The following is a 27,594-nucleotide window of genomic DNA, read 5'->3' on the forward strand; positions in this document are numbered from 1 at the left end:
TAAACTAGTTTTACCCCACAAATTGGTGTGTCTGTTCCAAGTCGAGCTATCTGGACCATGTGTTATTCGTTGTTGTTCGTTGTTGTTTGTCTTTGTTTATATTTCTATTTTTCCGGAGGCGTCTGGTGTTGGATGTTGGCTTGTTCTGTTGTACTGCTCAATATTTTTGGTGCAAGGTGGATTTATCCAGGTCAAATAATCTTGTTAACTACGACTCTTTTTACCCTTTTGTTGTATCGACAATACATGGATTTTTTTCAGGTCAGTAAATCTAATTTAATGATCATGTTACAACAGTTACAAGATGTTTACTCAATCATCTATTACGATGCTACTTTCATTTGAATGCCAGTAATATCCTGTAAAAAGGTACAACACCTTATAAATAATACTATTTTTTTATTATTATCCTTTGGACGTTTTCACTCAAAAATATCACAGCATTTCTTTTCGAAACTATTCACGTCGTACTAGTACTGTTCCCCAATTGCATAAGCAAAAAAACATTCAGCTTAAAAAATGAAAACGATTTTTTTTTCAAACGAAACGCCATGAAATGAACAAGGGTTCTATTTATTCAAAGGTGTTTTGATACTTCCTCTTCCTTTATCAAACAACCAACAATCAATAAATCTACCTTTGTCAAATTTGTGATCTATGCTAATGTGCTATGTTAAGTACATACAAAAATGAATTATTCAAATTTATGATTTCCCAAACACTTGTCCAGTTAACGGTTATCATATTTGTAAGAGGACTATTCAGGTTTTATTAATATTTATTGTGTCTTTTACTATTACAACATGTGGTATTTAGAGGCAACATTTTGGTAACTGAACAATGTCAGGCTATCTAGACAATGTGTTGTTGTCTTTTTTTACGTCAAATATATTAAAGATGTTTAACATGTACTCCTTATGCCGACGCCTTCTTCTGACTTATTGTACGGGGTATTTAAATAGAAGATAAACAACCTTTTTCACTAAATTGAACTCGAGTTATTTTAATCACTGTTTTCTGGTCCCTTTTTGTAGCTCCTGTTAAAAACATTATTGTTTTGGCCTTCTTTCCAAATTTTCAAGTTTGAATTTTTCAGCTAATGGATAATTCAGAAAACAACTCTCATTCCAGCAAACAAGGAATGTTAGCAATTTAATCGTCCAATCTTTTCACTTATCATGTGGAATTACAGTTCCTGTTTCCCAATATCTTTTTATATATCAATTAATTATTCGTCATTTTCACTGCATAGTTTAATATCTTCTTTGTATGTGTTTGACGTTTTTTCCGGTTTACATTGTATGTTTGTAGTTGTTAGTTGAACTATCCATGATTGTATATTTTGTATGTAATTATTGATTCATCTTTGTGTCTTTAGTTGGTTTGCCTTTTGGACTGTACTACAGGTGTCAGTCTGTGTTCATGGTTTTATATTTGTATGTTATTATTGATTCATATGATTTGTGATTTTAGAACTATCTGGATTACTACACTGGTCAGTCTGTCTTCATGTTGATTTCTTTGCTAATTTGCGTCTCTGATTGTATTTTGTGGGCTGTATTTCAGGACTGAATCTGATTGTAATCAAGAGTGTTACTCAGTATTCCAGTCTAAGGGAATATGCATTTGAACTCTTTTAGCTGCCAATGTTATCGATAGTGATGATTCTTATTTTCACCTTAGATGTAATTGCAAAAGTAGAATCATGATTATATTCGTGGGACTATCATTTGATCACTGTCAAAACCAAACCATCTATATAAGGTCCTATATGACCTTGATGTTTATGTTGACACATACTGTATATGGTAATTTATATCTCTTTCGAAGCACCTGAGCTCACATTCGATTGTAAGTGGATTCATTGTTCTCAATCTTTGGATTCTGTACATGTGTAACTAGTATTACATTAAATTTGTTATTTTTACAAAGGCCTGGTATGTCCTTCGACTTTTGATTTTTTATTTATTGCTCTCATTAAGTAATCAATAAAAGGAATATATTAATTAACAATCGAACAAACGAACAAAAAAACAAAAAACAACAAAAAAACAAAAACAACAAAATGAACATGATATGTGTGAGAAAGAATTTACAAATGCAATCTCAACAAATGAAAAACTCGGAAGTTGGAAATGAAGAAAGTTGATAGAATTATATTGATAGATCATACACACAACAATAAAGAAGCATTTATGGATAATGACAGAAGGATTTCGTGTTTGGTATTGACACTGTCGACAAGAAAATATAGAGGGTTTGAATTAGATTTTATAGTATAATATCTGACACTTCAACCACTTACTAAAAGAGTTTTCTTTATTGTTCATATATTGTCTTATACATTTTAACTTTAAATTGTATTCATGAAAAACTGCAAAACAACAGGATAAACATCAATAGACATTGTATATTATGTGTTTGTATTAGTGTGGTAAAGGTGACTTTATTAAAAGAATGGACCAAAGTATGTCGTATTTCTTTAAAGAAAAACAGTTTTCTATGTGCAAAATACTTATTTTTCTAAGAAAACCAAAAAAAAAAAAAAACAAAGTCTGACAAACTTGATATTTGGACTTTTGGAGAAAATTGATTTTTTTTTCTGGCAAAACAATTTAACGGTTGATTTTTCTCTATTTCTTTCGTAAATCATACTATCTCAAGTCAAAGGAATGTATAAGTAAACAATTTCAGTCGATCTGAATTTTTTATTCAGACCAGCAATGCCACGCACTCTTGCCATGGCCGGTCCAAGCAAAACCATATGGTTTGAACAACGATATCACAGTTAGTATGAACTTGCACCAAACTTTATTTCCTGAAGGCAGCAGTTGTTAACATTTCTCTGAAATACTGTAAACAAATGCTGAAATTTATTTATCCGTCATCTCGACTTCGCATTTTCTTTTACAGATTTGCTAATCTCCCGATCTTTATTCTCTTCATTTGTTTCACGTTTGATTCTGTCATTATTCATGCTGTCCTCGGTATCTGCGAAAGCCAAATTGTCATTGAGATCATTTCCTTGGTCTCGTTTCTTGTACCCATAAAGAGACATACCACCTAAAGTGTCTATGCCTCGTTTTAATTCTGGAAATCCCATGCTGCCTTGGGTGTCAAGGCCTCGTTTTTTAAAATCATGAAATCCCATATTACCAAGAGTATCGAGCCCCCTTTTGTAACCATGAAACCCCATATTACCAAGAGTATCCAATCCTCTTTTATAATCGTGGAACCCCATATTCCCAAGCGTATCAAGACCTCTTTTGTAACCATGGAATCCCATATTACCTAATGTATCCAATCCCCTTTTCTTTAAGTCATGGAATCCCATATTTTCAACGGTGTCAAGTCCTCTTTTATTACCATATAATTCCATGTTACCTAGCGTGTCTAGTCCTCTTTTATAATTATGAAATCCCATATTTCCTAAAGTATCAAGTCCTCTCTTGTAACCATGGAATCCCATATTTCCTAAAGTATCAAGTCCTCTCTTGTAACCATGGAATCCCATATTTCCTAAAGTATCAAGTCCTCTCTTGTACCCATGAAATCCCATATTTCCTAAAGTATCAAGTCCTCTCTTGTAACCATGGAATCCCATATTTCCTAATGTGTCTAGCCCTCTCTTGTATCCATGGAATCCCATATTTCCTAATGTGTCGAGTCCTCTTTTGTAACTATGAAATCCCATATTTCCTAATGTATCTAACCCCCTCTTCTTGAAGTCATGGAAACCCATATTTCCAAGAGTATCTAATCCTCGCTTCTTATAATTATGATATCCCATTCCACCTAAAGTGTCGAGTCCCCTCTTTTTTAATCCATGAAAACTCATTCCTCCTAGTGTATCTAAACTCCTTTTCTTGAAATCATGGAATCCCATGTTACCAAGTGTATCTAACCCTCTCTTTTTAAAATCATGAAACCCCATATTTCCAAGCGTATCTAGGCCTTTCTTTTTGTAGCTATGAAATCCCATATTTCCAAGTGTATCTAAACCCCGTTTGAAGTAACTCATTCCGCCTAACGTATCTAGTCCACGTTTGTCTTCTCCGTTTTTCCCTGTATTTGATTCTAAAAACATTCGGAGCTCCTCGGCGCTATTTGGATTCACTGTATCTTCCAGAACTATTTGATCATCTGGTGACAACTCATCTAGAAGTTTAGCTTCCCATGATCCATTTTCAGAATCAAGTAATCTTTGAAGTTGCTCCTTTATCTTAGTCCAATTAATTTCTTCTTCCGTTTCTCGGACGTGAGTACGATGATTATTAACACCAGATATCCGGTCTAATGGTGTAATCGGGGTTGTTGTTAATGTCCATTTCTTTAATTCCTCCAATAGTCGACTTGAGCGTTTTTGTCTTAATTTGTCCTGTAAAATAAAGGCAAATATTGAGTAACATCTGATTTAGGAGAGAAAAAAAAGGCAAATTCTTTTGTAATATTTAGAAATACTGTCCTTATCTTGTGTCCTTTTGTTTTTGCTTAATGATACGATGTAGAAAATATTTACAACAATTACATTCGTTATTGTGCCTGTCCCTAGTCAGGAGCCTGTAATTAAGTGGTTGTCGTTGGTACATGTGTGTCATTGTTTGATTTTCGTAAATTATTTGATAAAATGAGGCCGTTATTTTTCACGTTTGAATCATTTCACATTTTCCCATTCCGGGGGTGCTTTAAAGCTGACTATACGGTATGGGCTTTGCTCATTGTTAAATATGTCGTACGCTGACATATAATTTCTTACATCTTCCTTATGTTTTTTATAATGCATTTGCAATAATTCAATGCATTCCATATCTCCTTATTCTTAATAAGAACATAAGGAGATGTGGTATGATTGCCAATGAGACAACTATCCACCAAATTTCAAATGAAGTGGATGTAAGCAATTATAGGCAACCGTACGGCCTTCAATAATGAGAAACAATTTTAGTCGGCTATAAAAGGCCCCGACATGAAAAATATGAAACAATTCAATTGAGAAAACTGACGGCCTAATTTATAACAAAGCAATTTAAGAAAAACAAAATGACATACATGACCCAACGACAACCACTGAACTACAGGCGCCCGACTTAGGACAGGCACAAAAAGAATGTGGCGGTGTTAAACATGTTTTGAGTACTCAACTCTCCCCTAACCTAAATCTGTTTTTCTGTCTTTTTGTTTTTTAATAATCTCGACAATCAACCTCGTACACTATCATTTTCTGTTTTAACAAAACATCATATAACAATATAAATAATAATACTTTATTAGAATTATTTTGGCCTTTTGCCGTTTTCTGTATTGACAAGCATCATATGGCACCCAGTGCAATCATATACTTTTGCAACTCTTCTATATCTGTAACAACGGAGAATTTCCTAACAACGATTATTTGTAACAGTAAATTTGGTCCGGTAGTAAAGTTTGTCCGCTGGACTTTTTTTCCTAGGTAATCAAGTTCATGACCATAATTTTACTAGGAATGTAAGTCCCAGGATAACTGTTCCTAGAAATATAAGTCAATAGCTAGTAAAATATGTCCTAGGAAAATATATCAGTAGTTTCATATGAATTTTTTTCTATGAAAAAAGTCCCTTTAAAATTTCCTTTCTTAAGACACTCTTAAAATTAATCAATATTAAAATTAAGAAAGAAATATTTGTAATTATGTACACCATAAAAGTCTGTGATTTATGTTTTATTTAAAAGACAATTATTTTAAATTAACAATTAAAAATTCCATTGTTTACATGTAAGTGATTTCTTTCATTACAAATGTTCTTATTAAAATAATGGACATGGACGTTTTTACCTAGGAATATTAATGAACTGGACGTGAATTCCAAGGAAAATCTGTGCACATAAATTTTATCAAAAGATTAATGCACAACTGTTAAACAACTGTTAAACAACATTAAAACATAAGAATTAAAAATTAAAATGTTTACATGTAAATGATTTCTTTCATTACAAATTTTTTTATTAAAATAAAGGACATGGACGTTTTACCTAGGTATATTAATAACTTGGACGTGAAAATCTGGGCACATAAATTTTACCAAAAGACTAATATACAACTGTTAAACAACATTAAAACATGAGAATTAGAAATTCAATTGTTAACATGTAAATGATTTCTTTTATTACACATTTTCCTAGTAAGTTAAAGGGCATGGACGTAATTACCTAGGAATATTAATGACAAGGACATGCATTCCTAGGAAAATTAGTCTGGGGACATAAATTACTGACATCGGCCTAAATATACTAGTAAATTCTGTAACCATGAACATTTTATGCTAGTAATAATTGTCCGCAGAATCTGCCTAACAACTTCTAAATGTGAAGTAACGCAGATTCTCATAATAACGACTGTGATTGAAGAAACGCAAGATCTCATACAAAATGATTAGACTTGATTCTCAGGACTAGGACTACACGTGTAGAAACGGAAGTTCTCCTAACAACTACTATACGTGTGGTGAAGGAGATTCTCCTAACAACGACTATACGTGTAGAGAAGGATATTCTCCTAACAAAGACTATACGTGTAGTGAAGGAGATTCTCTTAACAAGGACTTTACGTGTAGTAATAATGGAGATTCTTTTAACAACAACTATATGTGTAGTAATGGAGAGTCTTTGAAAAAAGTGTGTTCGTTTCTTAACAACGATTGTTTGTGTAGTGACTTATATTTCCCTAACATCGAATGTATGTGATATTAACGGAGATTATCTTAGCAATAACTATACGTTTAATGTAGATAACTAAAATAACAGTGTTGTTTTTGTAAAACCTGTTATTTTTTGTAAATGAAAATATAAAACATAGAATTTTAAATGAATTCCAAATTTGTTTTGGGAATATTTTATTGCGGAAACAATTTATTTATGGATTGTTGAACTAGAATCTAAATCTAATTTCCCCTGTTATTATAGCTGTTTCATTAACCAACAACTCAGCGCAAAACAAACCGGTTTATTCAATTTAGTAATCATGCTAGCATAAATAGATATTTAATGTTTAATAATGAAAAAAACAATTCTGTTCAATTTTTATGAAGTTGATTAGAATTGTGTTTAAAGATGTGTAATGTTGTATCAAAAATTGCTTTAAAGTAAATTTCTTTAAAATGCATTGTTATTTGGCAATATTAGAACTACAGTTGTAATTCACGATTCAGTAATTATTGCCGGAAATTTTAAGAGACGTTAACTTTAAATTCAACAATTTTCTATGTAAAACACATTCATAGTGTTATGGTTTTGAATTTGTCGGTTTAAAAGTTCTACAACTTCGTATTTGATTTGGCCTTTTAACTCGAGCGTTACTGATAAGTCTTAGGTAGACGAATCGCGCGTCTGGCGTACCAAATTATAAGCCTGGTATCTTTGATGAGTTTTCATCTACTCAGTCAGTAATTTAAAGAAACGAAGTAACCATGGTTACTGTAGACAGAAGAATAAAATTACGATACATAATGTGTTTAGTTTTAACATAATTTATTTGCTCAAATTCACAAGGCACAAGCCAAACAGACTGTATATTATATTCTTTTTTCGTTCATTATTTTGTACAAAAATCAGACCGTTAGTTTTCTTGTTTGAATTGTTATACATTTGTCATTTCAGGGCCTTTTATAGCTGATTATGCGTTATGGGTTTTACTCATTGTTGAAGGCCGTACGGTGACCTATAGTTGTTAATTTCTGTGCCATTTGGTCTCTTGTGGAGAGTTGTCTCATTGGCAATCATACCACATTTTCTTATTTTTATAATAGAGTCTTATATAACAGATAACCATATAAGGTTTAAGAGCATGCGCTCGTTGAATTTTATTTCAACATTTATATAATCTACACAGATAATATACAATGTGTTCTGTTACTAGATACATGCAACGAAATTGTATGACAGATATTTGAATGTTTTTGCTAAGTTTTGTCACAGCTTTGGAACTTGGAGCTTTTTAGAGCTGGGCAAATTGTATAGACATCTGTCATTTGTAGAGGACCGTATGTAGACTTCTGTATGTTTTCAATCGGTTTTTTGTGTAGTTACAATTACTTCAATCTATATTCGAACTTGGCAAGAAAGGAGGTATTGCAATTTAAATCTTCAATGCTATAATAATCAACTTTAATCAGATTTCATTGTATATATGATGTACAACCTTATAAACGAGCTTATTGTATTCCAATCAAAGCATATTTCCCTTGAGAATCTACGGTCGCAGTTGTAATTATCATATTTATTGTCACCGGAAGACGCGTGGAAATTAATTTTTAAGACACGGACAGTCTATATATGAAATGTTTCATTAGTTTAATTGAAACATTCAGAAATGAATGATCACTTGATGTGATTGGTCAATCATTTATTACTTGTACCGCAGGTTTATTCAGTTGGAATCAATAGAAGGAGATGTTTCAGTGAGATAGCAACCAAAGAGAACTATCTAAATATAAAGCCACTATAACATAGATATTTCTATTGGTTAATTACACATTTCATAGTCGAAGTAATTGTTTTTTTATATTAAAATAGTAAAATACTATGAACTATAAAATTTTTAAAAGTTGTGAAGAGGATACGAAAGGAACAATTAAAAACCACAAGTCGATAACACCATGTTTTTATAGTAATTAAGATTATAACACAATGTTTACTACTGCACCCCTATTTGTGACATTTTACCTATTATGTCCGTTTGTTTTGTTCACACATTGTTATCAATATAATGGAATTTTATGCGACTGTCATACAATTGAGATGTTTATCTAGCTATAACACCAGGTATAATCCATCATTGTCTTCACAAGGAAATGCCTGTACCAAGTCAGGAATATGACAGTTGTTTTCCATTCGTTTGATATGTTTGAGATTTTGATTTTGCCATTTGAGAAGTGACTTTCCGTTTTGATATTTCGTTGAAGTTTAGCATTTTTGTTATTTTACTTTTTTCAATAGATAAAGATAAGCAGACAAACAAAAGATCACAAAACGGAAACCTCTTCAAAAAACCGGAGCTGAACTCAATTACTCTACTAACTTGTGTATTACCTTGCATCAATGTGTGAAATATATATTTGTGATACAAACGCATTCGTATTGCAAAAATATGCTCAATTAACCCGAATGCATTCATGTTACAATTTAGAAGTACGAATGATCACCTATAATTCTAGTTGTTAAAATAATAATGCATTTTATCTATAGCCTTTGTGATATGCTGCTTCATCTCCGAATAAGGAATATTTTAACTTTACTTAACTTCAACTTTATATCAAAATATCACGTTGAATTCATGATAAAACTAATTGGTCGATTTAAAATCACAAAACATTTAAAATTGAAAAATTTGATCCTTTCATTAATGAATTGCGTGACGAGATGCGTTTCACACCGATCTATGTTGTGTCGTCATTAAACGCTTTTGGTAATTTTGCTGTCAACGTCTTTTTGAAATCGGAAGCTGGAATTTTAAATGTTTATATAATTCATCTATTGAATTTAATTTTCTCTATCTTTCAGCTGAAACTTTTATACGTTACTTTATCATGGAATACTGATTGATTAAAAAGACTTGAAGAAAAAATACAATAGTTAGGCGAATACTTAACCACATACTACGTGGAGAACATACACTGTACCTTAAACTCGGTCAAGGTACTGGAGCACATTACTCTTCAAGTGTTATTGTGATTCAATTAAGATAATAGTCATGACAGTGTAGGAGGGTAGTGTTAGAAATTATAAATTGATGTATAGTTTTGGGCTTAATCATCCTGAAACATCTGCTATGTCGTAAAAACAAATGAAATACAACTTTTTGATTCTAGAACTAACTATAAATTGAATAAGATGTGCCACCAAAATTAATAAGGATAGGTCAGTTCTGTGAAATACGATTTTCTAAGCAGCAAAAACGTAAAAAATTGTAATGTCATGACAGTGTAAAGGAATGATCTTTATAGTCATTCCTTTTGCATCCTCATTGGTTACATGGCCCTAAAATGTAGGGCCTTTCGGTTAAAAAATTACCGAACATTTTTAATCCACCCTTTTGTCACATTTCACGGTTATAATGGTTCCAAACGTTCCCCGTGTAGTATTGCGTCTCCGATACTGTGAAAGCAAAGTCGATCAATTTGGTTAGGGTAACTTTGATTCATGTAGATATAGATAATATAAGATATCATCTACTGGGGATACGTCAACGCGTAATCAACAGAATTAAAAGTGAAGATAAAAAGACTTATCATCTAGAAGCCAATTACGAGACAATTTCACATAATATGTCAATGGCGGTTTCGCTCAGTATATAAATCTATTAATATGTCTGATTATATTTTGAATATTGTTTTTGATTTGTTTTATATCATTATTATCATTAATAAAAATATGCTTTCCAGCATTTTCTGTGGAATGCAATAACGACAAGATAGAATACGAAGTAGGATTCCCCATTAGAAATAAATTTAATATCCATTCCACACTTTACAAATGTGGAGGAAATAATGTCCCAATAATGGAAGATAAAGCTTGATAAATGGGACTAATACAGTATATGGCTAATTCTTTTTATAAATTATTACTTTCCTTACGATGTGGTACGGACGAAAAAACAAGAGTAATGGATGGTCAATAGTCATTAATAATTCAATGTTCATTTCCGTATTACTATAGTGGACATCAACTTTGTCAATGGCTTCTTTGTTCAAATAAGTATTCACAAGGCGTATAGTTGGTGAGCTTGTATTGCCAATCTCATAAGAACGCCGCACATAAATGAAGAGTTTTACAGCGAGCAATAAAATATCAACTACAGCATTTTGAGATAATATAGTAAGATAAATTGTATGCATATGCTATTTTTCTATTATTCCTTAATAAAAAAGGATATTCTATCTCAATAGGTATAACAATGATATTTTAGGTCGATTTTAAGAGAATTTCATAAGTTATTTTATAAGTTATTAATATTTCTTTCTGTCTATGAAGAAATAACATCAAAAATGTGGTGCACACTGAATAACCCGCGATTGAATTAGTCAAAATTCTGTTTGAGTGCTCCTACTATACTATTTGAGTATATATATTTGTTCATTTATTGATTTTATATTCTTTAACAGTGCTGCAGGAACTGCGTACCCTGCCGGAGTACCTAAGTTCACAAAATGTTTTTGGTGAATTTCATGTTGCTCAAACTCTGTTTTTTTCTGTGTAGCGTGTTTCTACTGTTGTGTGTGTGTTTGTCTGTTTCGTTTGATCAAAGAGATTTCAGTTTTCTATGGCTGACGGGTTTGATTGCTCCTGTGCATCACACACTTTTCTATGACTGACGGGTTTGATTGCTCCTATGTATCACACACTTTTTGGAGATATATATGAATATACAACCACTGTCAACAAATCAAGAAAATATTAAATCAAGATACAATCTACCTCCATATGTTATGTCATTCCAAGGGACTAATAACAATTCAATCAAAATAACATATAAATGTTTTCATGATTCACTAAAAAAGAAATAGACCAAAATTAAATTTCAAGTGATTAAGTCTAAAATACCAATTGTACGTTTTGAATACTATCATAATTATATTGTATTAAATCAGTTTTGTACTTTTGTTCCATTAACAATTACTACTGAGAAGAGTCCATTAAAACTACAGTGTCATTAATATATTACATAGAATCAAAATGACAGTGCATGAAACATATCTGTGTAAACATGTTCCCTTTAGTATAATTAATTTTCCATATAATGTATGACATTATTTCATTTGGGATGCTATTATTTAACTTCATTGTTACACTTTAAACGGTGACAATTAAGTTTGAAATATAAAACGGTTTTATTACATAACTGTAAAAATGAATCATATTTGTGATATAGAATTTTCAAATCAAATTTTAACAATTACCCAACCGTTGCGTAAGTTCATTACATTCATATGACCGTGTTTTCTCAGATCGACGGTTTTATTGAGCATTGTTGTGGAAGTTAATTTTATAGTCTTCTATTTAGATCCATTTCATTGTTATTTATTAGTAACTGATTGTTCTACAGGTGATCTATATCGGTAATAAATTCGATATCAAAAGAAGAGGAGGTTTTGTTCACGATTATCACAATATGACTGAGATAAAAGAATTAAAAAACTAAAAATAAAAATAAGGAGGTATCATGATTGCTAAAGAGACAACTATCCATAAAGACCTTTGGAAAAAGCTGTGAACAATACCAAGTCACCGTCTTCTATGATGAGAAAAACACATACCGTATGATAAGCTAAAAAAAGTCTTTGGTATGACAATATGTACAACATTTCTTAAAAGAAAACCATCGGCCTTGGGACTTTCCCGTTTTGAATTTCTTTGGAGTTCGGTATTTTTGTTGTTTTACTTTATATACAAATAGGGCAAACAGAAACAACTGAATAATAAGTTTTTACATCGTCTGCTAGTATATATTCTAGCTAATTCTGGGAAATCATTGACGTTTGACTAATCAGTCCTTACTGAATTGACCAGTGTATTACAGGAAGCCAGAGCTACCCTCGATATAACATAAAAATGGAAAGAAAGTTAAAAACCATAAAACGAAAAACAACAGATAACATGCATCATGACCAAAATAATTCGATAAATGTTAGTTAAGACAATAGTCTTATGAGAAAAAATTATCACAAAACAAACAACATTTTCTAGAAACGTGTGACATTGAATTTCTAAACGACAACATACATTCACATTATTTTTCTTTCAAACAGTAAGATCATGTCGCAGTTGATTTTTAAAACCATGAGATCTGATTCATGTCCCAGTTAATCCAACATTTTATTTATATCATCATAATATATCAAATATGATAATATAAGTTCTCAAAATTAAAAAAACCACACGATAACAGGTTCTTTCAGTGTCTAGTATTGTATGTACTAGCTAATTCTGGGAATCCATTGAGATTGACCCATCAGTCCTAACTGAATTGACCAAGGAAATACAGCAGGCCAGATCTACCTCTCTGCTTATTATAAACATGGGAGGAAATTAAAAACAAAAATCGAAAAACTTTAGACAACGTCATGACAAAAAGAAAAACATGTCCAAAAATAGAAATATGGATTTCTAAAAATACAATAGGCAAATCTAACGAACAATGTTCTTTTCATTACAGAAATTCGGCAATTATACTTGAAATAAGTAAAAGATACAGAGGCGTTTCATACATTTAAGTTCTATAAGATTATGAAAGTAAATAGAGTGGCTTATTGTATTGTTTAGTAGGTTCCTTGCATTAGTTCTATAAGATTATGAAAGTAAACAGGGTGGCTAATTGTATTGTTTAGTAGGTTCCTTGCATTAGTTTTATAAGATTATGAAAGTAAACAGGGTGGCTAATTGTATTGTTTAGTAGGTTCCTTGCAGTAGTTTTATAAGATTATGAAAGTAAACAGGGTGGCTAATTGTACTGTTAGTAGGTTTCTTTCATTAGTTCTATAAGATTATGAAAGTAAACAGGGTGGCTAATTGTATTGTTTAGTAGGTTCCTTGCAGTAGTTCTATAAGATTATGAAAGTAAACAGGGTGGCTAATTGTATTGTTTAGTAGGTTCCTTGCAGTAGTTTTATAAGGTTATCAAAGTAAACAGGGTCACTAACTGTATTGTTTATGCGCTGGTATAGTGTTAAACAATGATAGAGTGGTTTACATTCAGTATGAATTTACTGTGTAGGTGATTCCTGGTAAATTATATGCATCAGCTACACATTTCAATTTAGCTTCACATACCACAAACCTGAAAAATTTCATAAAAAGTTCTTATCGTTTCATTATTATCTCTTAAATGAACAACAAGTTCACAGCCACCTTAATGCCAAATACTGTAAACCAACTTATTTTCGCGTTTATCCCTTTCTAGACAACTTCGCGGCGATTTAATTTCGCGATTTTCAAATTTACTTGATGTATTTTAATCAGGATAGATCTAAGTTTTTCATATTCGCGACGATTTATATTCGCGTTATTTTTTTACTCGCGAAAGTCGCAAAAATAAATCGTTCGCAAAAATTAGTTGGTTTACAGTATATGAAATGTTAACAATGTGACATTTTTGATAAATAAGAGACTGTGCAGCTTTGATATTTACTTTTAAAATCATAAAAAATGAGTGAAAGAAATTCCCACAGTGATAATATATATCGATTATGTAATAGAAATTGTACCTTTGTTTCCTGGATCAAAATATACAACAAAGTAAAATAAAAGGATAAAATGGCGATAAAGTATAAACGACACAGAGAGCAATCAATACACCAAGTAAAATACTGAATATATATATAGGAAGGTCAGTGTAGAGAGACCATACTTAGGTAAAGTCGGACAACATTAATCACCGGCGAATCTATTATACACAGAAAATTAGAAGATACCACAGAGGCAATTTAAACTAATCCATTGAAAATACAGTAAAAAATATTGATAAAAAAAACCAAATAAAATTGAAAAAGATAGCCCTTGGTGATATTTGTGACGTCGGACTTTTTCTTTGAAAGTAATAAAGACGTTATTTGATCGACCTGTATCTGACAACGAACACATCTGTGTTGACATGAGTTATCATTAAGATGGTCATAGGTATAAATTAACTATTCAAAAACTTTTGAATTATTGATATAGAAATGATTTTCTGTCCCAGGAATCGATTACGTTAGCTTTATTTGGCAACACCTTTCGGAATTTGGGTCCTCAATACTCGCGCGTCTGGAGTAAAACATTTTAAGCCTGGTGAATAATGAGTTTATTTATTAATTTGCCAATCGTATGAATGCAATAAATTAGGCTAACACGCACTGTAATAACAAAAATGTAAACTTAAAAAAATCGGCTTTCAATGTTAATTATTATTTCACTGGTTGATTCTACTGGTTTTGGTAGTTACTGCACTGTGAATGATAAAACAGTCATACTTGTGGATCAATGCCATACAATAAAGATAAAACAGTCATACTTGTGGATCAATGCCATACAATAAAGATAAAACAGTCATACTTGTGGATCAATGCCATACAATAAAGATAAAACAGTCATACTTGTGGATCAATGCCATACAATAAAGATAAAACAGTCATACTTGTGGATCAATGACATACAATAATGATAAAACAGTCATACTTGTGGATCAATGACATACAATAAAGATAAAACAGTCATACTTGTGGATCAATGCCATACAATAATGATAAAACAGTCATACTTGTGGATCAATGCCATACAATAAAGATAAAACAGTCATACTTGTGGATCAATGCCATACAATAATGATAAAACAGTCATACTTGTGGATCAATGCCATACAATAAAGATAAAACAGTCATACTTGTGGATCAATGCCATACAATAATGATAAAACAGTCATACTTGTGGATCAATGCCATACAATAATGATAAAACAGTCATACTTGTGGATCAATGCCATACAATAATGATAAAACAGTCATACTTGTGGATCAATGCCATACAATAAAGATAAAACAGTCATACTTGTGGATCAATGCCATACAATAAAGATAAAACAGTCATACTTGTGGATCAATGCCATACAATAAAGATAAAACAGTCATACTTGTGGATCAATGACATACAATAATGATAAAACAGTCATACTTGTGGATCAATGACATACAATAAAGATAAAACAGTCATACTTGTGGATCAATGCCATACAATAATGATAAAACAGTCATACTTGTGGATCAATGCCATACAATAATGATAAAACAGTCATACTTGTGGATCAATGCCATACAATAAAGATAAAACAGTCATACTTGTGGATCAATGCCATACAATAAAGATAAAACAGTCATACTTGTGGATCAATGCCATACAATAATGATAAAACAGTCATACTTGTGGATCAATGCCATACAATAAAGATAAAACAGTCATACTTGTGGATCAATGCCATACAATAATGATAAAACAGTCATACTTGTGGATCAATGCCATACAATAATGATAAAACAGTCATACTTGTGGATCAATGCCATACAATAATGATAAAACAGTCATACTTGTGGATCAATGCCATACAATAAAGATAAAACAGTCATACTTGTGGATCAATGCCATACAATAAAGATAAAACAGTCATACTTGTGGATCAATGCCATACAATAAAGATAAAACAATCCCTTTTCATCTGGAAAGTGTCTGCTTAAATTCGGGAATGCCTGGTATATTGAATGTCCAGTGAGTTTGAACTTTTGAACATATAAATTCCATTAGAGTTTAAAAGATTGATTATTTTCTGTTTCAATAGAAAGAGTCATGTAATTTTTACCAATTCTACTTCAAGTTCTTTAATGAAATCAAAAATCTGAATGTCAGGTTTTCATGACAGTTTCATCATTTGTTTCATTAGCCCCGAAAGCATATTGCAATACAAAAAATATAATTGATCAAGAATTTTCTGGTGACTTGCTACATTTACTTGCATGAGTTTCAGAGAAAATGAATTAAGGTTTAAATTTCCCACGATGTTTAAAGCAATTGACAATATTTTTTAATGTGTTCGTCCTTGATGGTATCAATAGCCTAGTAGTGTAAAAGAGTATAACAAAATACTAAACTCCAAGGCAAATTCCAAAAGGGGAATTCCATAAAAATTTACAAAATCAAACGCTATCAATTAATGGAGCAAGTGAAAACCAACTGTCATATTCCTGACTTGGTACAGGCATTTTCCGAAGAAATGTTCAGTGAGTTTGAACATTCAGATATCTGGTGCTGACAATGCATGTCATTTTCTGTTAATTTACTGTTTTCTAAAGATAAAAATAATCTGAAATACTATGGATTTTCTACCCAAAGCATAGACAGCCTTAAACAGTTTCAACAAACTTGTTACAAATTCTCGTTTTCGATGCTCTTGAGCTTATTAACTGATTGTCAATCTAACTGTTTTGATCCAAGCTCACCGACGTTTTGATTCAAGCTCACCGACGTTTTGATTCAAGCTCACCGACGAGTCTTACTACACGAAACGCGCGTCCGCTGTACTAAAATATAAATCTGGTGTCTTGGATAAATTTTGTTACCAGATAATCATACGGCCAGAAAGTTAACAAATCTTCAAATCTTATTAAGTCTGTTGTAACTGAAATCCAAACGATAATGTCAGTTGAAAAAGAATTCGTTCTATGATAAGAATTGATAAGAAGTTACAAACGGGCAAACACAAATTATGAATCTATGGTAACTATATGACTGAAAAAAGATGAACAGAATAACAAATATTCACTATAAATTGTATGTATACACAGAAACATATGATAGAGAAACTTGTACCCACTTAATACTCGCGATGAACGCAAGTACTTTGGAAGCATGACATAAAGAAAAAATCATATGATAACTCGTCATTGAAAAGCTCTTTAAAAGGTTAATCTTGATATAATAAGTTCTACTTATCAGTTTGACTAATTATTATTCAATCTTACTAGATTGTAACCCGATAAATAACAATCGTACTAGATTGTAACCCGATAAATAGCAATCGTACTAGATTTTAACCCGATAAATAGCTATAGCAATCGTACTGATTGTAACCCGATGAATTGCAATCGTACTAGATTGTAACCCGATAAATAGCAATCGTACTAGAATGTAACACGATAAATAGCAATCCCATTGGTGGATACTTTTATAATTTATCAGATTGACCAATTATTATTCAATCGTACTAGATTGTAACCCGATAAATAACAATCGTACTAGATTGTAACCCGATAAATAGCAATCGTACTAGATTTTAACCCGATAAATAGCAATCGTATTGATTGTAACCCGATGAATATCAATCGTACTAGATTGTAACCCGATAAATAGCAATCGTACTAGAATGTAACACGATAAATAGCAATCACAATGGTGGATACTTTTATAATTTATTTAGATACATTATCTTACTTGTTTTACGTCATTTTCTCTCTTTCGACCAGTTTGTTTTTTTCGAAATTGTTATGCATACAACCTAAATTACATGTTCTATTCATACAGTTTTTTTCTGTCCAGTGATTATCTCGATGCCCGCCATTGCTTGTTTACATGCTTGTATTATTCGCAGTGACATATTATCGGTCATTTTATGACAATATTTATTAATATTTTGTGTGGATATTGGTTCTTAAAATCCTTAAAATACCCATTATTACATGGTGAGATCTATAACAAAAAAAAAAGAAGAAAATAAGAAGAGCAGTTGTGACGTCACAAAATTCAAAATATGCTGCTGTTCCGCATTGCAAATATGCGCTATGAAATTGAATCAAAGACTGTACGAGGAGGATGAAAATGCTCGAACAACCTATTAATTATGCCTCTCAGTTTGAGCCATGCGTTTTCTGACAAAATCCGTAAATTCGTTCATTTAATAAAATAGACAACATTATAATAGACAAAATAATATTCAAAGGTTAGCTTGGAAATATGGCAGATTACGTTAGTAAAGCTTTCTATGTTCAGTATTTTCAGAAGTTATTATTTATCTGTATAAAAAACAACATATTTAATTGTCAGGAAAACTACCGAACTGCAAGGCAAAACTTATTACAGTACTGAATTTACAATACGAAAATATCTAAAAATTAAAATGTTAACAAGACTTAACAGTTTTAGATTTAGACATAACAAATGAAGTCAATGTCAGATTCAGACATTACAAATGAAGTCAATATCATATTGGCCAGTTTCAGACTCAAATTCATTTACAAGTGTATACACACACAGCACACACCAAGTTTGTAATAATGCGTTGCCTTGACTCACAGGAATGTACACCAAACAAAGTGTGTAATTTGACTTCCATGTACTAAAAGTACAAACAGTTCAAGTGTTATTAGTAGCATATTATTATTCATTGTCATCTTTGTATGAGACAAATAATATATTTGCACTTTAAATGACGAATTGTCTAACTCATCTTAAGTATCATTTAACTATTGTGTCCTATCTATAGCTGATACTTTCTAACACCTCCGATAAGCACGTGGACGCGGTTTTAATGTCAATGATATAATAACTACCCACCACTGAGTTCACCGGATGCGCCCCCATATCATATTTCAAGTAATGTTTAGCCTTCTATAACACACATATATCCATATACAAGTATATATGTATAAAGAAAACAATTTGATACATGTTTTGAATTTTTAATTAGTACATATCTGTAGACAGACAGTCTCATTGGAACATCTGTATCAAACACTTTCATCAATTATATCTGAAATAAATTTGAGACCATGTATTGCCTCATCAATTGTATAATGATGGATTTATTTTCCTCAATAGTTTACATGATAGAAATAGTTGGTTTTGTCACCTTTGTTGACATCGACATATTTCATTCATAGATGTCCATCATCCTTCATTAATTTATTGAGATTGGATCGTGTTCTACAACATTTAGTTAGGCTTCTGTATTTGTCGTTTTATCATCAAAATAAACCTTTTAGACCTTAAGGAGTGATATTCATTATGTTACGAAAAATGATAACGTAATATGCAATTCATATATAGTATTTCTTGCAATTTTCGTTAACATTTTCTGTTACAGACAATATAAAACGAAATCTGTACATAAAGCAACACATGGGAACAAAAATAAGAAGATGAAAAAATATAATAATGGCAAACTCTGTATGGTACTAATAAAATCTAACTTCTCATGGGTTCCGCCGTTATCGTTTATCTTTTTGATTTACTCTAATTAGTGCATTTCATTTTGACAGTACAAAGTATTTCTAAAAGTTGATCACTTTTCCGATATCTTTGCTCAGTGAACGATTTTGCTTTGATCAAAACTCCTTTTCATGCATTTAATGCAATGCTCAGTTCAGACAAGTCATCTTCGACAAACCATTCAAACAACAAAGGTAATTAATCATGACTGAAGATATTTTAATCCTAAAGAATTTTAAAAGTTAAAAGTACACTAGTTCCTTCATTATCTCTGATACTTTTATCTTATAACGCTCCTTTTGATCTAGATAAAAATAAAAATAAGGAGATGTGGTATGATTGCCAATGAGACAACTATCAAAGTTCAAATGAAGTGAATGTAAGCAAGTATAGGCAACCGTACGGCCTTCAACAATGCCGGAGAAAAACCCATACCGTATGGTCGGCTTTTAATGGCCCCGACATGAAAATTATGAAACAATTCAATTGAGAAAACTAACGGCCTAATTTATAACAAAACAATTTACGAAAAACAAATATAACAGATATGAACCAACGACAACCACTGAACTTGGGACAGGCACATAAAGAACGTGGTGGGGTTAAACATGAATACTTTCCAAACTTACTCCGAGCAGGTCAGTTGTCGAAGTGACTGTGTGTAAAATCCGAATTAAAATAAAATCAGGGTAAAAACAATTGTACATTTATTCATAATTTGGGGTAGAAATTAATTTTTTTGTGAAGGCTACTTTTATCAATTTTTTGGTGTTTACTTCTACTTCACGTGTGTCCGTTAGTCATATTTAAAGATGACGGCTGTTTGGGTAGGCCTTTTTTGAATTAGACAGGACACAAGACGAGTGTGGGTAGAACGTTGATTCAATTTTGACAGTATTGTCTATTCTATTTACAATTGCATGTTTTCTTTTAGCGAACTTGATACAAAATAGACTTACAGAAGTCAGTTTTTGTTAAAATGATTAAGGAATGACTGTAATATTTTTTCTGTCTATGAAGAAATAACATCAAAAATGTGGTGCACACTGAATAACCCGCGTAGCGTGTTATTTTAAAGTGTGCACCACATTTTTTATGTTATTTCGAATAGACAGAAAAAATATTACAGTCATTTCTTATAATTTAATTCTAAATTCCATTTTAAACCGGAGTAAACCATGAAAAAACGTTGATGACGTCACGGTCACATGACAAAATTGTGTCTATGAGCTGATAAACATTACAACGTCAGCCAATCAGAAGACGCGTTACATCAAAAATTAAATTATTAAACAATAATTTTGTGAACGATCATTTGCACTTTATACTTATCTTATTGCATAAATATTTTATCAAGCTAACGTTTCACTGATTTACAGACGACTCGTATTTCCAAAAAACATATCTGAAAAAAAATGTTTTGGCTTCATTTTCAATAAATCTCAGCTCCTCGTAGCTGTTTTGTTGAATGAAAGCCTCCTTGGAGTCATGTTTACCTTGACTTTTGTGTAATGGCATGTCTGTCTTTATAATTCTCATCATTTTCGTTTAAACAGAAATACGTGTGTTTTAAAGACAATGTCTGTCTTGTATGTTTTACTGATTTTTGAATAATGTTTCAAATTACGGACTTATAAATCTATGAATACCTTTCTGATGAGCACAGAACCAATTTACATTGCAGAACCAAAACTTAGTTATTGAATTTATACAAATTAATCGTCGTGGAAACCTAACAGCTGGTACTTTCTCTTGATTAACATTCATTCATTCATAGAAACATTGTTTTACATCTCTCTAGGAAAGTTTGTTCCTGGACGTAATTCATATAATGACGTTTGTGTTCTGTCTTTTTATATGCAAATAATACATAGTTTCTAACAACATGTCCAATAAATCATATTTGAAAAGAAATGTTTTGTAAATGTGGATTCATACAGGATTTTCTGCAAATTACAAAGGACTTTTATATACTTCATGCAAGAGCAACCGAATGACGTCCAGGACAACCAAGAGAACTTCCGGAGCAACCGAGAGTACGTCAAACTTGGATTGCACTACTCATTTCTAAACTAACTGTTAAATGACCTTACTGTTTTAGAAACTAAATGTTAAATGACCTTACTGTTTTAAAATCTAACTGTTAAATGACCTTTTTTACAACCACGAAACTCTTCCTTCAACTTGAATCTCTATCTGCGATAAAACAAAAATAATAGAAGTTAAAGTATCTGCTAGATTTCTTTGCTCGATATATAACTTATTAACTGTTATTATCATCCTGCAGTTGTGCTTGTAGCGTGGTCGACATCTAGCAAACAAATCAACTCAAGCTAGTGCTTCAACTTGCAGTGAGGTAAGAGCTTTTGCTCCATGTTGAAGGTCTTTTGTGACCAAGAGATGTAGAATAGCAATAAAAGAATTGTTCCCTTCCTTTCGTATTTTTGTTTGCGTTATTTTTGTCGTAAACTGATACACCATATATTTTCGTTACTATGTATAATAGTCGGATATATAGAATCACTTACTGAATTGCTTCTTTATAGAAATAAGAAGATGTTGTAGGATGTCAATGAGACAACTCTCCACCAGAGACCAAATGAAAAAGAAGCTAGCAACTATAGGTTAGCGTACGGCCTTCAACAATGAGCAAAGCCAATATTGCATAGCAAGTAATAAAAGGCCCCCAAATTTAAAACAATTCAAACTAGAAAACTAATGGCCTGATTTATGTAAAAAACTACAAACGAAAAACAAATATAATATACAGCAACACACGACAACCACTGAATTACAGGCTCCTGGCTTGGGACAATCACATACAGAATGTGAAGAATGTATTTATCAGACAAATCTGTGAAATCGGTATTATAGACAAGACACAGCACTTACGGGTAAAACAGTCATATTTTACAGAGATGAAAGCAACCCCAACTCACATTACTGGCTGATATAATGTCATGCTGTTCTACTCAAGTAATGCCGACTGTACTTTCTAGTAGATTTTATACATGTACAGGGAAATTATAGATAACCTACTCAAGTACTGTTCTCATGCACAGAATTTAGAAATGTATAGGGAAATTATAGAAATTGTAAGACATAATGAAATACTAGACACCATATTAACTTTCAATTGTGTGTTATTTCATATAATTTCTTTAATAACTGTAATTTCATCTGCCAACAGGTTGACAATTGTTCCTCTATTCAACAATATTACGACTTGTCATGATCTTAGAGATCAATATATTTTCATTATCTTTCGGAAATGAACAACCACACTTTTTTTTAAAGTTATACCAATATATGATTATGTCATTTGGTTAGACCTATTGTTGGTCAGCAGGAAAACAAATTAACCTGGAATTATTAGACGTATTTTTCAACATCTAATCTTTAGAGAATTCATTTTATTACGATAAAAAGACGCACTAGATTAATATATATATATATATATATATATATATATGTGCCCTTTAAGACCCTAAAAAAAATCTCTCTTTATAATTAGCAAAGTAGAATTTTGTCAATAAAGATTGCAATGATATCAAAGTCACCGACGTTTCCATCTGCCTTATATTTACTCCTTTAGAATAATTGATCCTTTTAACCCCGAGACTAGCTGATAAATAGAAGCAACTAATATATTAAATCAGCTTTAAGCAGCTTATTCTACATGATTTATTCCTTTTAACATTAACATTATATAATGTATAGTTTGTAATACAATTTTCAGCCTTTTAAAATTCTACTATATATAGCACTATACAGATACAAACCCTTTGAGATTGCAAAATACAATTGATTTTCTTATTGACGACAATAGTAGCGTTATTCGAGATACAGCTTTTAGAAAGTTTTTAGAACGAAAATTAACTAAAATTAAAGGAAAATTATTTGGAAAGTCTTTTTTTCATTATTTTAGTATAAAAAAACAATATAGTTTGCCATGGCTTTTTATCGTAAATTTTCCTTATCTCCCTTGCCTATCAATCCAATATACGTGTCTCGTCACAGCGTAGAAATTTTTTTGTTCTTTCAGGGCTAAAAAAATATATAATTTAGACTTTGGAATAATGCAGAGTGGAGTGTCTAGTAATAAAAACTATAGGCTGCACACAACGACCAATCAGGATTAGCTCTACTCTTAATTCTGAATACCATGTTGAACCTAGAGGTATCTATCAAATTTACTCAAATAGCTTCATTGCATATCAGATAAATCTAACGCACGTTCGTTCAACTAGCTCAAGCAAGATTGAACCATTGAACTCAAACAGAATTTGTCATTGACAGATTTTGGAGATCGACTAGATGATGGAAACAATCTGTCACCTTTTACTTAATTCAACATGGCAGATATCTTTATCATTTTTAATGCCAATGATGTTCCTAAAGGTATTAAACCGTGAAGATAAAATCCGACGTGTCGGACTATTACAGACAGCATAAAGTATTGAATAGAAGAGCACAAGACGTGGATAATTAAACACATCACTATATAGTTTCGAGAGGTTATTAATGGTAGTACAGTAACATACATTTTGACAAGGATTATACTTGGTTGACATTGTTAATGATCAGCATAAGAATAAGAATATTTTATTTCCAATTAAAGGGTCCTATAAAGAGCTTTTATCACATTACATACAAATACATATGATTAGACATAAATAGAGAAACATAAAAGAAAACAACATAGTTTTACAATAACTGTTATATAAGGCCAGAATAAAAATAACATCTATATAATATACTACTCTGACAAAATAAGTATACGTATGGCTAATTTGCATTTATTATTTTTGAATTTCTCCTTATCTCCAGATTTTTAGATAAATACTTTCCCACACATTTATATACATCTAAATTTTCTTGTGTAAATAGCCATGTAAACTTCGAAAGATTGTCTAAAGATTGAAAATTATTATCAACATAAATTTAGCTTTATATCATCAAAGCATCAACAAATATTATACGTTGTAAAAAGGGTTTAACACAGTTATCTTGAAAAATTTGTATTGCCTTTTTTTCATTTTCAGGAAATGGAAAAACCAACCAATAACAAAAACAAATAAACAAAAAAGAGAAAAACACAAAAAACAAAAAACACACAAATAAAAATAACGAATAAAAAAGGCACAAAAATTGACGAAAATAAACAAATAGTGTACTTAAATTATATTTTACTATTAATATAATAAGAAAAGCGGTTAACAAGCATAAAGGAAATTGACAACAAGGCACAAAGTTGTACCTTTGTTACACTAAATGCATGGAATGGTATTTTTTGACACGTTTATTAAGTGGTCCTTATTTCGTAATTTTGTGTGCACCAACATATATAAACCTCTCATCAGACCTTACGTCCCTTTCAATCATATTGCTATTCCTTTTCTCATTATCGCCATCTTACTAAATTTGAGAACCTGCGCCTTCTTGATAAAGGTGTTATCCAGAAAAGTGATTCGAAAGCAGTGAAAACATCTTTTGTTTTGGGTTGTTAGTTTGCCGTTCCATTGACCTATACCCAAGTCTTATTAATTAATACGGCATGTTTGACATTTCTTTCAAGCCAAACTACCATCAGACATCAACAATAACATAAGGGGGGAAATATCTAGAACATACAAATTGTTATATCCTCTATTCTAGCCATTAATTACAGTACTTGACTTCCCTCATAATATAATTTTATTGCCGCGTGTAATTTTATGATTAAGCCAATCTATAGATACCACGAACTGCTGTATAAAACAATCCTGTCGAATGCAGAATTTGATAAAAAGATCAAATAGCAATAAAAATTCTCCTTTCTTGTCTTCTCATTACCAATAATTAGCATTGAACAGAATGTCAATACTCTTTCGACAAAATCGACAATTACAGACATCAAACGTGGCATTACTGCTTTGATTTTTAGTATTAAACCAATGAATTCCTAGTTAATCACCTATCGTTTATTGCCTAATTGACACATGTAATTAAAGTACATAATTTGTCAACTGTAGTTAAATGTCCGTGTTATTACATGATAACATATAAATTAAAAACCTGTATTTTATCATGGTCTGTATTAAGATACGCCTCGATCTGTTGTATTTTAAGTGGAAACCAAAATACTGTTCTTAGTTATTTAATACAACATGCGTTTTAATTTGAGATTTGTGCAATCGCCTACGAAATTAAGATAGAAACGCCAATAGAAGCCGATGTAATGAAATTACATATGCACTCTACATGATTTACTCCTTTGTAAGACCTTAGGTTCTGTTTACAATTTAAATAAAGACAATAATTATTAGGGCTCGATCTATCTGGTTAAGCTGAACTCAGTGTTTATCTAATCGGACAAACATTCAAAATACATGTAGTTATAATTGGTGTCGAAAAGTTGTGATATTTGTACAACGGTGTAATACCATTAAAAATAATCTATAGCAAATAACGTCAATTAAGTTTGTGGACAAAAAAACGAAACGAACCATTAGTCCTTTTAATTAAGAAAAATGTAATAAACCAAAGAAAAAAATATATGTACTGGTAAATTCAATATCTTAAATATTTACTTAAGTGCCAATGCATACAAAGGAAGAAACCAGTTTCAAACAATAATGATGATTTGTATGTCTTTTGCCTAAATAACTATTCGTTGGAAGAAAAAAAAAACATATGGTGATCGTTTATAAAAATTGACATCGATGTCAAACCATCCGTGACGATTAGAAAAATATGTTACAAATAACAGTTAACGTGTTTTTATAAGTGCTTCACATCAAGGTACAGATTTTGACTTTGAGCAAATCTTACTCTGACCTCTGATTTATAATCGTAAAGCGATAGGGTCAGTAGGATGTACTGACCATTACAGACCACCTGATATATATTTCTTTTATTTATCAAACCTAATAGTTGCAAAGGATAAGCATTCATGCTTAAAATTGCACTCGGGTACATGGCCTTATCTTACTACAAATTGAATTATATGGTGACATTGTTTAACGAAGACAAAAACAAAACAACAGTAATTACATAAGTAGGGGTATTTCCAATATTTTTGTAGGTCTTATAAACTATTTCATTTCATAAATCATACACGTATAAGGATCTTCAAATAGGGTAGGCACATTTAGTGTTTCCAATTTTGTTGTTGTTATGTTTATAATTTCTTTGAAAGGAAGCTAAACACGAATCTTCAAATAGGCTTTGAATATGGAGACAGATCTTTTGGAACGTGGTTCGTGTGAACAGTTTTCCTGAACTAACGTTTCGCAACCTTTTAAGCACAGAAAACATCAAATATACCAATCTACAAGTTAGTTTCTATAACAATTATTCAAATTTCCACGCATATAGAAAAAATGGAACTTAAATGAAAACATATTAAAGATACCGAGTGGATTCCTTTTTAGGTTTAGGGAGATAACCTGCACTGAGTACAATATTTTGTATAAACTGACTCACGATTCAATTTATTGTTTGATTATAGTTAACAAAGTCCAGTCGTTGAGTTCATTTACATTCAAATGCTATCATTCATGATCAAAAGTTGCAGAACATATAAAATTCATGATGTAATAGGCGACAACAGTCAACATTTGTATGATATTAGTTGTGATAAAATAACATTAAAACATATTTAAGTCCCAAAAAGGCGACACAATCACCTCTGAGGCAAAACATATCTATGTCTGGTTTCTGTTTTAATATTGTGCGACTGGAAATGATAAAACGATTGCTATTACATGTTTTTAAGTACTGAAGTGAACCCTGGCAGAGTTATTCATAACATATATACATGATATATTTACATTTTAAATGTTGTATGTTTTCTTG

At 31.3% G+C, this 27,594-nt stretch overlaps 1 protein-coding gene across 1 annotated transcript in view; it reads right to left on the reverse strand.

Annotated features, from left to right (window-relative positions):
• Nucleotides 1-2,305: 2,305 nt before the first annotated feature.
• The window catches only part of LOC127719681 (feeding circuit activating peptides-like), a 46,472-nt gene continuing 21,183 nt past the window's right edge, over nucleotides 2,306-27,594 (reverse strand). Inside the window, exon 2 of the mRNA XM_052225920.1 lies at nucleotides 2,306-4,378. Within this exon, the coding sequence (XP_052081880.1) occupies nucleotides 2,885-4,378 (1,494 nt within the window). The 3' untranslated portion in view covers nucleotides 2,306-2,884. The remainder of the gene's footprint in view (nucleotides 4,379-27,594) is intronic.

The sequence above is a fragment of the Mytilus californianus genome, unplaced genomic scaffold (genome assembly GCF_021869535.1).
Source record: "Mytilus californianus isolate M0D057914Y unplaced genomic scaffold, xbMytCali1.0.p SCAF_11, whole genome shotgun sequence".
NCBI classification, from domain to species: Eukaryota; Metazoa; Mollusca; class Bivalvia; order Mytilida; family Mytilidae; genus Mytilus; species Mytilus californianus.